The following is an 11,853-nucleotide window of genomic DNA, read 5'->3' on the forward strand; positions in this document are numbered from 1 at the left end:
GTTCCTTTTGGTCAGCACCAAGGAAACCGAGTAACCGCTCCAAGTCCTTTTGACGATGCTAAGTAACCGCCCCGTTCTCCAGTGTCTTCCGAAGAGTGAGCTTGTTGTGGTTTGAGTTGGAGTAGGCGGCAAGATTTCTTTTATTCAAGGTAAGATAAGCTTTTCAGTGTCTTTTCAGCAAAATTAGAGGTCTTTGGGTGAAAAACCGTTTCTCAAAAGAGACGATCAAAGACTATTTTAGCGTACAAATGAGGGATTTAATAGAGGTTGTGACGTGGCCGCCATCTTTATTCCTCCTAAGATTTAAAAAGACATATCTTTATTAGTAAAAATATCTTTCTTAGTAAAAATAAAAGTAGTAAAACACGAAAGATTAGATTTAAAATAGACCTATTCACAAGCACATTCGTTAATCTATTAATTAATTTCCAGGCGGATGGCAGTTCTGTTTCTAAGATGATACTTTGTTTCTTTCTAGCTTATTTGGAATAATTTTACTAAGCAGGCAATCAGGGTCAGCTGATGGTACCTTGTAAAGCTTCCTATCTGCTTTAATACCTGACAAAACTACTCGAAGCGAATCTAATAATCGAACTTCATTGAACAAATATTATTTGGTTCGATAGAGTTCAACAGTCCAGGACTGCAAATAACGACCGGTCTACGAACAATGTCTGGTCAAAATTTGGTATTGACTGGACAAACCCTTGGATTGCCGGAAATCTTGTCTGGTCCTTTACTGACTCGTTCAGAGAAATTATTTTTAATTTTTAACTATTTGTTAATTACGATGGACAGCATTCATGTTTATCGAAAGAAAAAATAAAGAATATAAAACTAGGCAAATTAGTGGTTGAGAAATTCCCAGAAGTCGCAAATTTCCACGATGTTACCAAGTCCTATCACAACTGCAAATCATCGTGTCTTCCGTTATTTTATTTACTTTAAGTGTTCCCAATTAGTAGAGGGTTTTACCTTTGTCTAGATACCATGATTCACTCTTAAATAAAGTGATTGATTGTTTGATTGGAAAGCACCCTCACGAAGACTAATCTCGTGGCACCAAGAATACTCCATGTAGCATTTGTTGCAAAGTGCGAAAAGCGAAAAAACGATACGTTACTTCTGGCAGACCCTGCAAAACATGCTTGGTTACTAAGCTTTCTGGTGTTTTCATCACTTAATGCAACTCAAAAATGGAACATATAAAAGTAGAAGAATAAGGTTGTCTTAAAGGGATTCTAAATGGAAGAAAGTCAGCGAGCGCAACAATTGTACTTGGAAAAAGACACCATGCATTTAATACAATTACATACAGTGCTGCTGAATTTCGAAACCGTAAGACGATAATTTATGGATTAAAGTTAAGTGTTTCTTGTTTATGTTTACATCTCAGTTAGCTTCTTTTTTCAAATTAATTAAAAGACCGATTGAACCCTTCAGCTTTCATATATTCTGCACATTTTACTTAAAGTTCAGTTGTAGAAATGATAAGGCGATTGCCCAAGTGTAATATTTATTATAAGTTGTTTTGCCAGATGTAAAGTAAAACGGACAATTGCGGTTGTATCTTGCGTAAGTGTTCCATGTATTGAATGTGAGGCTGCTTCTGCAGTAAAGAGTAGTTAAACTATTAACTGGTAATATTTTAATTGCCAAACCGACTTGGATTCAGTTGTTTTATTAGTTATAAAAGGATTACTGTGCAATCTGGGTTCACTGTCACAAGAGTTACGACTGTTAAAATTTGACCGGCCAAAAGTGGGTAGTGTCCGAGCAAAAACATGTTTGACCGGACAACGTGATGGGCACCTTCCTGTTGAGTTATTTGCCGCCTTGCAGTAGAACTCTCGGAGAAAAATCGGAGCAATCGAACTTTGATTTAGTTCAGTTAGGCTCGATGGTTGAACTTGGCAGTTGGTATATTTTCAATTAAAAATCAGTAAAAATAATGTTAGTACTGGATCATAAAATGATGTTTCAGTAACCTTAATCTATTGTTGGTTTCACGTAATTGTTTGTTGTTCTTGCATGCTAAAATGACTTAAAAAATCTCTACATCGAGTGATGGTTTAGAATGTTTGATTAAGTTTGATTGGGTTCGGAAATCAAACGCAATCGAACTCTTACACAAATTTCTTGATTCAATTGTTCTCGATTGCCAAACTCAATCGAATGTAGTTGTTCGATCAAATTTAAGTTCGATTACTGGACAGTCCAAGTAGTTTCGTCGCATTTGATTGTACATCTTGAAAAATATTCTGCAAAATGCAGTGTGTGTGGGAGACATTAGCATCTTAATTGTTGAACTTTAATTTTTGAACTTTTTTCATTTTTTTTTAAATTTTTTTTTATTTTTAAGTTTTGAACTATTTAAATCCTCCAAGCCTTAAATACCTGGCCGCTAAACTACAGAATACAGGGCTTCTTTTAACTGCTTACAAAAGCGCGCTGAATCCACATATAAATAAGCATATGTTAAGCTTAATATTTGTTTGGTCATCATTTATATAATTAATAAGTATTTCAACCACTTGTGGTCATCATTTACTAATACTGGCAAAGTCTTGCTTTGTGCATGACAGACAAGCAGCATTCCTCAATTGCTTGCTATTTATTTTCTGTGCATAGAATTTAATATTTTCTTGCTTCAATGTTGACACTACGAAAGTTGTTGTTGGAAAATCAAGCTTTTCTGACAAATTATTTTGAGACTGTGTTCAATTAAAGTTCAAACCCAATTAAATCAATATGATACAAAGTTTTGGTTTTGATGGCATTCTGTTGAGTTTGTCTAACTGACCATTTGATTTTGATTCAATTAGTTACTCCTGGCTCTTTTACATGTAGCTGCATCCCTTTATTTCTCGTTTGATTTTGAGCAGCATTTGTCAGGAAGGAAACAAAATGCAAAATGGAGGCCACTTTAAACGGCATAGGCATCAAGTGGCCTACTTAGCTTGGAATCGGAAGAAAAGACACAGAATTAACTTTCTGATCTAGCTTCAATAACCAGAATCACCTCAGTGCAAAAACTTTTGCTGGGACAACTAATTTAATTTAACATTGATCAATACAGTCAACTCCCGATAACTCAAACCCTTGCTAACTCAAACCAAAAATGACTTCCGCTGGATTTCCGTCATCGCATACTGTAATTTTACCCTCGGAACTCAAACTCTTGATAACTCAAACTTCCCGCTAACTTGAAGCAATTTTCCTTTCCTTTGAGGTCAGTTTCTATATAATTTTACCCTTGATAACTCAAACCATGTTTTTCAAGCTGTGATAGGTCAAAACAAACAGTACTGCAGTCCTAAACATTGAGTTTATTTTGAAGCAGCCTTTGTATTCTTTGTCTTATTACATAATATTTAACAAAACGTGCCAGTTCAAGTTCTCAGTGCCAAGTCTTCTCCTGTGTCCTTGCTTTGTTTTGTTTCATGTTTAATGCATTACATTCTGATTTATAATGTGGAAATGTTGTTCCATTTTCACTCTACTTCTTGTGACACTATCATGAATAGAAATACTCAGTAGAATTCGATCCAAAATCCAGGGATTTTAAAGCTCTTTTTCTCTTTACTTCGTCTGTAGTAGCATTTAATTCAATATTGTTACTATTATTATTGTTATTATTATTATTTTTTTTATATATAAATTAGGTTGGTATCTTAAGTTGGTATTGTTACTATTGTAAGTAGAGTGTAGTATTCTAGAGTTAATAAAAATTAAAAAAATAAATATAAATACTCAGAAGACACTGTTTTTTCCTTTTTCCAGTCGTTTGTTCTCAACTCCCAATAACTCAAACCTTTTTCAATTTACATTGAAGGTTCAAGTTATTCAGGAGTTGACTTTTCTTTCTTCCTTTGACTTTATTTTACTACTGTACCAGTTATCTTTTTGTTTATGTCCAAAAGTCTGATTAGTTGTCCCACATTAGGCTCGATTTCCGCCGCTCCCTCGCCGCTCCCATTTTCCCAAACAGCGGCCGGTAATCGAGCCTATCCCACAGTGGATACCTCTTTTGGAAAATTGTCAATTTATTATAATCTTGATTAGAGATTAGAAAATGATGGTACATAATGAACCCTTTGTAGAGAAATGTGCCTTAGGAGAAATGTGCAGGTTCCAGAGATTATCCATATCCACACTCTCTAGCAGGGTCTGAAATTAACTTTTTTAGGCAGGTGTCAAGTGGGGACTGAAATTTTTTTTTTAGTCGCCTATGGAAAAATGTGGTCGCCAAAAAGTGTCAATAAAATGTTTCCTTCGCAGTGAAACACAAACCAAAACTTTTGGTTGCCAGATGGAAAATTCTGGTCGCCAATTTTTCTTTTAAGAATCAGAAGGAAGAGAATGCATTTGGAGCCGCAATGGCGATTTATACACCTACCACTGAAAAACCATGATGAATGAATCGAATGCCGGGTATATACGCAGTTTCATAAGACTGCCAAATGTTTCAAGTCAACTTTATACCTTCTCTTGTCTCTACCTTTTGGAGAAGAAATGTACCAGATTGAAAAACTGCGGTTTGGTTCTTTGCTCTATGTTCAAAATGATCTTTCCTTTCACGTTCTGTCGCACCAGGCCACAACCATGCAGCATTTCTCGTTGAAAAAAAAGGCAGCGAAGCTTCACACTGCTCGAGCTGTGAAACGTTGTGATAGATTTATAATAACAGGAAAATCGGTTTTATACTTCAAAAGCAGTGGAAAGGTAAAAAGTAAGTGACCAATGGGCGGGCGGCTTTTAATTTTATTTTTATCGATTTGGCTGAAAATCAAAGTTATTGTTTGTATAATGATTGCCCGCTGGCGACCAGTTGTGAAATTCTGGTCGCCAGTGCAAGATTTTTAGTCGCATTGGCGACCAGGAAAGCGTAATTTCGGACCCTGTCTAGGGATTCTCAAAATTTCAACACTTCCCCACTAATACGTAGCCATAATTAACCCACTTACATACACAATAGAGGCCCTCTTTTGTAATTATTATTGTTTAAATACCATTATCATATTATTATTTTTTAAATACTGGATATGTTTTTTATTATTGTATATGTGTATTGTAGCCTAAGATTTTACTGTTGAAATTTTAGAGATTGTTGTATGTTTTAATTAAGATAGTGTCCCTGATTAGTAAGCCAATTATAGGCTAGCTAGAAGATTAACGCTAAAATAAAGTTATTATTATTTTTGATATTATTATTGTTATTAATATTATTACTATTACCGGTATACCAAAAGAGCACCTAATAAAATATAATGCTAATATATATGTTACAGGTCAAAATAAACTTTAGGTCATTTTGTTCAACCTAGGGAAATTGTAAATCAAACTAAGTTTTTTTTTTATACTCCTCCTACCTTTTTCCACCAACCGTATTCGTATCCGTCATGGTTGGTCACCAAAACCCCAACCAAACCCTAACCCTTAAAGGGCCCTAGACAGCCACACCTTTGTTTTTGTTTATGTGCGAGAGTTTGGCTATTATATTTTATTCGGAGCATGTTGAAATGAACGAAATCACTGTGAAACTACTAAAGATAATGAAACGTATTTTCAGGAACACAACTTACAGTAAGCAATAAGATTTTGCTTCACCATGCAATATAAATGATTTCGATGGCATCGAAAATGGCGGAGGCTGACTAGGGTCCTTTAAGCCATTGCTTTGGCCTAATCTGTAATATAAACCTAGGTAAAAAAAAATGATTTAGGTTGAAATACATTTAACCTGCAAATAAATTTGACCTGTAACATATACAATACCAAAATACTCACTAACCAATTGTTGTCTTTATTCACTGCCAAGCAAAAGAGACACAATATACATAAATCACAAACTTAATTCCCCTTTCTTTCACCCACTTTCAAGCCAAATGTGACACTTTATACCAACGCCTTTAAAAGTGGTCTACCTACATTTTATGTTATGCATTGCTAGATTTTGGGATAATCATCCCACCTAACATTCAAAATGAAAACTCAAGTTCTGCAGGCGTTAAATTTTTTGCTAAATGTTCCAAACAGACTGCACTTTTCCCACAGTACTGCAGCCCTTCAGTCGTCATAATTTAAGTATACAAAAGGCAAGATACGCCGAAGCTGCTTTAAAGAAGCAGCTTATTACTATGTGCAATTGCCAACTGGTCAATATGAATACATGTATGCCTTGCTGTTGAAGTGTGTGACGACCAAATGTACCCTTAAGACAAAATGCAACCTAGTACGGCTTGTTCAACCAATCAATGTCACAGTCTTATGCACTTGAGATTAATTAGGAAGTGAAATTTTGTAGAACTGCAGGTCTGTGGAAATTGTTATCTTACTTAAGGAGGTGCCATTCAGTTGCATTATTCATTTTTACTGTACATGATTTCTTGCAGTAATTTTTTTAAGAAAAGATTCATTGATGGCAGAAAATGAGCCAGGGGTGGTACTCTGGATTTCATGTGACAGGGATGATCAAATGGGGGCTAAAATCAGAACCCAAAAAAATCCCTGGACCAAAAAATTAACCCCCAAAAAATCTCATGTTGAATTTCCTGGCCTTAAAAATTTTCAGAAACCATGAACTTATATTACATGAAAAAATAAGAACGTTAGAAATTAAATGTTTGTGTTTGTTTATTTATCATACCATCTGAAACAAACTTTTCCACATCTGGTAGTCATTCTAACAACACTCAAGACACCCAATTTTAAAATGATAGCAAAACAAGTTTGGTTGTACTTTATTCGCAGAACTACGCTGCTGGGATATGTGGGCACTACCACGAATCTTCAGATTGTTTTGAATATTAAAATAATCCCACTTACTTCAAGCCACCAAATTTTCCTACCCAGAATCGAAAATTTCAAACCCCCAAAAATCCTTTGATCATCCCCTCCACTTGACATCTAGAGTAACCCCCCCCCCCCCCCCCCGCCCCGGGGAGCCATTACCAGAAATAAAAGCTTCCCTACATCTTGGGGTACAAAAAAGTAATACCAAGTATGCACACTCACAAGAAAGGTTTTGGGTCAGTACTGCTTGTTAAATAATAATTAATTCTTGTCACAAGGTCTGACAAATTAGAGCAAAACGTAGCTTTGGACTGTATCACAGTTTTCATCAGTAAAATGAGCTCAAAGTTTGCAAAAACTAGCCCTTTCATAGTGATGGTGACCTATCTTCTTTTTATTTGCATTTCTTTTTTGATACTTTGTGCTAAACAATGACAGAAATTTTGAAAGCATTTCTGCCACAACTTTTATTTTGAGGGAAGAATACCTTAAATTTTGTCTACACAACAAATAACACTCTAGTGTAAACCAAATAAGTTTGTTTTGGGACGCCTGCCGAGAGAATCAACCTGATACATACATGCATCAGATACATTCGTATATGGTATACCATATATGATCCTGATACACAATCAATACCTTATGTATTAAATAAAAGGTATACAACACTGACATCTAAACTTTAACAAAACGGGTTCAACAGAGCTGGGCAAACGCTCACAAAGAGATTACTACAGTAGACGGAGGCCAGAAAAAATCTGCTGGAAAAAAACCCTTTGGGAAAAAATATGGCAGGAAATCTGGGTAGGAACCATGATCCAAACCCTAAGCAGTTAGCAGCCTATCCTACGAGGCTTCACAGTTCAAACAAAATAAATATTCAAACTTAAATAAATTTAGCATCAGCCAAAGGCAAACAGTTGGTTCTGAAATCTAGAGGGATATCACATGTTATAACCCACCTATCAATTTTTGTGCGATTTTATTGGCTACTTTATGTCACGTGGTGCAAATTCACAGGATGGTTATCACGCAATAACCCCTGCCTGCGTCGATATTTGCCCTCCTATTATTTCCATTAAAAAGAAACAAAGCCAGCGGAAAAAAGCCAGCTCAAGAGTTTTACCTTTTCATCTTTATTATTTTACGTGGAAGAAAAACAAACTCGTTTTGTAGATGTCCAGTCATGTTTACAGCGAAAAGCTGGTCGCAAATGCTGTTCCGGAAAGTACATAAATGTCAACAAAACATGCTGTCAACGTCTTTGAAGGTGTAGAAAGTTACAAGTAGACTTTCAGATTTAGTCTTACGCAAACTGAGTCAGTTTGTCAAGTTTTGGTCCGATCACAGTGAAAATAAAGTCCCTGTAAACCAATCAAATGTACTTGTTAACGTCAATGGGGTGCATCCATCATCAGATCAGCACTGGCTTTTTTACGAGCAGTTTTCGCGTGATATAAAAATTAATGGGAGGGTTATAAAATAAATAAACCCCTTTCTGGCTTGCTGGTATGTCGGCTGATAATGTCCTTGGCTGAGAGATTGTCCTCAAAATTTCACATTTGCCCTTGAAGCTTCGCTTCTTGGCCAAATGTTCATTTTTCAGACAATCTCTCAGCCGCGGACATTATCAGCCGACATACCAGTCGCCTGAAGGGGTTTATTTACTGCCCAAGCGATTGTGGGATTGTTTGAGGGGATGCTGAATGCAATAATGATAGCCAACGTCCCCAAAACCCTTCCCACAATCGCTTGGGCAGCTACTCTCGACCCAGGCTATCACCAATCTTGTACCCAGAGTCTTCAGGCTTTTTGGTCAGCGGGGCAGCGCCGGGAAGACTCTGGGGACATCGAAAGAATTCAATTTTTTTGATTGGCTGTTCCGTAACAGTTTCCATTGTTTTACCGCAGAAATCCTACAGTAATAAAATTCGATGTCCCGAGAGTCTTCCCGGCGTTGCCCCGCTGACCAAAAAGCCTGAGACTCTTGGTACGAGATTGGGCTATCACTCATTCTCAAGGTGGGCTAAACTCCCTCTTATATACCACTGCATCACTACCCATGATGCTCGGGCGTAAGCCCCAGGCCTTGTTGTATCTTGTACCAAGAAAATATTTGTTTCTGCCTAATTCACAGACTCAATCGTCAGAAATACCATTTTTCTTTGACTTTCGACCTTCAGTAGTGTAGGAGTGTTAGTCTTACAGGACTGTTAGAGAACTATTTTAGTAAACTGGCTGAATTTTGATGGCTGCAGGAGCTGTTGATTCATACTATGGCAAGTGGGATGGGTATTCTGAAATTGATCTGTTTGCTCCTTCCTGACAAAATATTATAATGGTTATAATATAGATAATAATAATTATTATTGTAGTCAGACTTTGAACTTGTAATCGAGGGATGTATAGTGATGTAGTGCTTTGAAAGCTATGAAAAGTAAGGAATAATCAACAGCAATTAATAGTAAGTAATAATGCCGGTTAGTCAAACTTAAAAGTACTCAATCAACCAAAATTTTCATAATTTGTCTAAATAGTTATTAATTAGTGTCCAAAAGCCTGTCAAAGAGCTGAAAATTGAGTCATTTCCATGATCTCACTGTTTTACCCTTGCAACATATTGGGGACCCCGGCCCTTAACAATCATTTCCCTTTGCTGTCCTGTGTCCTCTTTCCTTATAATTTGTATATACGTGTATTTGAGTAAATGCATTAATAATACAATATAAAAAATGTACAAGGGATCTATATAATGTGAAACGTTTGACAATAACTAATTAATTGTTTGCATCAACTGCTTCAAAGCAAGGAAGGAGTTCATTTTTTGACATAAATACTGATGAGATGTCAAGTTATTTTTAATTGTCTGAAAGTTCATTTTATTATGTTTCACAGATTAAACAGGAAAGAACATGATGCCAAGATCAACAAAGCACAAAAGAGGACATCTAAACAGATGTAAAGGGAAACTGTCTGGCAAATGTTCTGACTGTCTGGAAGGTCTCAAGAATGATGAAAGGGCTTGCACAGAGAAGAAGAGTTATGAATGCAAACAGTGTGGCAAGTGTTTTTGTGATACAGGAGATTTAAGAAGGCATGAAAGATTCCATACTAGAGAGAAGCCTTATGAATGCAAACAGTGTGGCAAGTGTTTTAGTGTAGCAGGGAACCTAAGAATGCACGAAAGAGTCCATACTGGAGAGAAGCCGTATGAATGCAAACAGTGTGGCAAGTGTTTTAGTTTAGCAGGAACACTAAAGAAACATGAAAGAGTCCATACTGGAGAGAAGCCTTATGAATGCAAACAGTGTGGCAAGTGTTTTAGTCAAGCAGGGCACCTAAGGACACATGAAAGAGCCCATACTGGAGAGAAGCGTTATGAATGCAAACAGTGTGGCAAGTGCTTTAGTCACCCATACCACTTAAGGACACATGAAAGAGTCCATACTGGAGAGAAGCCTTATAAATGCAAACAGTGTGGCAAGTGTTTTAGTCAAGCAGGAACTCTAAAGAATCATGAAAAAGTCCATACTGTAGAGAAGCCTTATGAATGCAGACAGTGTGGCAAGTGTTTTAGTAGAGCAGGAACACTAAAGAAACATGAAAGAGTCCATACTGGAGAGAAGCCTTATGAATGCAAACAGTGTGGCAAGTGTTTTAGTCAAGCAGGGCACCTAAGGACACACGAAAGAGCCCATACTGGAGAGAAGCGTTATGAATGCAAACAGTGTGGCAAGTGCTTTAGTCACCCACACCACTTAAGGACACATGAAAGAGTCCATACTGGAGAGAAGCCTTATGAATGCAAAAAGTGTGGCAAGTGTTTTAGTATAGCAGGAACACTAAAGAAACATGAAAGAGTCCATACTGGAGAGAAGCCTTATAAATGCAAACAGTGTGGCAAGTGCTTTAGTCAAGCAGGGCACCTAAGGACACATGCAAGAGCCCATACTGGAGAGAAGCGTTATGAATGCAAACAGTGTGGCAAGTGCTTTAGTTACCCACACCACTTAAGGACACATGAAAGAGTCCATACTGGAGAGAAGCCTTATGAATGCAAACAGTGTGGCAAGTGTTTTAGTGAAGCACGAACTCTAAAGACACATGAAAGAGTCCATACTGGAGAGAAGCCTTATGAATGCAAACAGTGTGGCAAGTGTTTTAGTCAAGCAGGGCACCTAAGGACACATGAAAGAGTCCATACTGGAGAGAAGCCTTATGAATGCAAACAGTGTGGCAAGTGTTTTAGTGAAGCAGGAACTCTAAAGACACATGAAAGAGTCCATACTGGAGAGAAGCCTTATGAATGCAAACAGTGTGGCAAATGTTTTAGTCAAGCAGGGCACCTAAGGACACATGAAAGAGTCCATACTTTAGAGAAGCCTTATGAATGCAAACAGTGTGGCGAGTGTTTTAGCCACTTGGAAAGTTTAAGAAATCATGGTAGGACCCATAAGGGTGCTTCCGATTGTATTAAAGGTAACCTAACAACACAAACCTGTTCTTTGCAGGACCTCCAGACAGGGGACGTTGCAAAACAGATTTGTTGGATTTGTCAAGAAGAGCTTTGTAGTGAGGCTTTACTTATTGAACATTATGAGAATCATATGATCAGTGAATAACTTTGAACTTGATTTGTTACATGTATGTTATCATTTATGACAGTGAGTTCAGTGAAGCATCCTATAAATCAAAATAGTTCGTGAAATGTTTACATCTTTGATAATTCATGATAAAAAGTTAAAGAAATTAAGAAATCTCCAGCTGCAGAAATGCAGTTGAATTCAGCTGTATGGGCTTTCACTCTAATATGGTCACTTAATTATTAAGAACAGTTGTTTGTTCCAAACTTAAACATTTCGCTGAAAAAAGATCACGTAAGATAAAATCAATAATAATGTATTATTTTCTTGTCATCCACTTGTGCCTTCCTATTATATAAAAATATAAAATTTATTACATCAATGTATTGTTTTCTTTGTACTTTTGATAATAGACTACAAGCAGCCCCTTTCTGGATAGTCGGGAGGTTGTGCAAAATAGCTGAGCGCGAAAAAC

At 36.8% G+C, this 11,853-nt stretch overlaps 4 protein-coding genes across 4 annotated transcripts in view; 1 reads left to right on the forward strand and 3 right to left on the reverse strand.

Annotated features, from left to right (window-relative positions):
* Positions 1 to 11,853, reverse strand: part of LOC146460087 (uncharacterized) — a 103,487-nt gene that overhangs the window by 22,097 nt on the left and 69,537 nt on the right. The window lies entirely within an intron of this gene.
* Positions 1 to 11,853, reverse strand: part of LOC146460089 (uncharacterized) — a 104,082-nt gene that overhangs the window by 9,841 nt on the left and 82,388 nt on the right. The window lies entirely within an intron of this gene.
* The window catches only part of LOC146460090 (uncharacterized), a 59,375-nt gene that overhangs the window by 9,841 nt on the left and 37,681 nt on the right, over positions 1 to 11,853 (reverse strand). The window lies entirely within an intron of this gene.
* LOC146460091 (uncharacterized) overlaps positions 81 to 11,853 on the forward strand; it is an 11,988-nt gene continuing 215 nt past the window's right edge. Inside the window, exons 1-2 of the mRNA XM_085088385.1 lie at positions 81 to 149; positions 9,691 to 11,853. The exon at positions 9,691 to 11,853 is cut by the window's right edge and continues 215 nt beyond it. Coding sequence (XP_084944511.1) covers positions 9,708 to 11,417 — 1,710 coding nt within the window. The 5' untranslated portion in view covers positions 81 to 149; positions 9,691 to 9,707 and the 3' untranslated portion in view covers positions 11,418 to 11,853. The remainder of the gene's footprint in view (positions 150 to 9,690) is intronic.

The sequence above is a fragment of the Pavona decussata genome, unplaced genomic scaffold (assembly GCF_977016875.1).
Source record: "Pavona decussata unplaced genomic scaffold, jaPavDecu1.1 SCAFFOLD_214, whole genome shotgun sequence".
Lineage (NCBI taxonomy): Eukaryota > Metazoa > Cnidaria > Anthozoa > Scleractinia > Agariciidae > Pavona > Pavona decussata.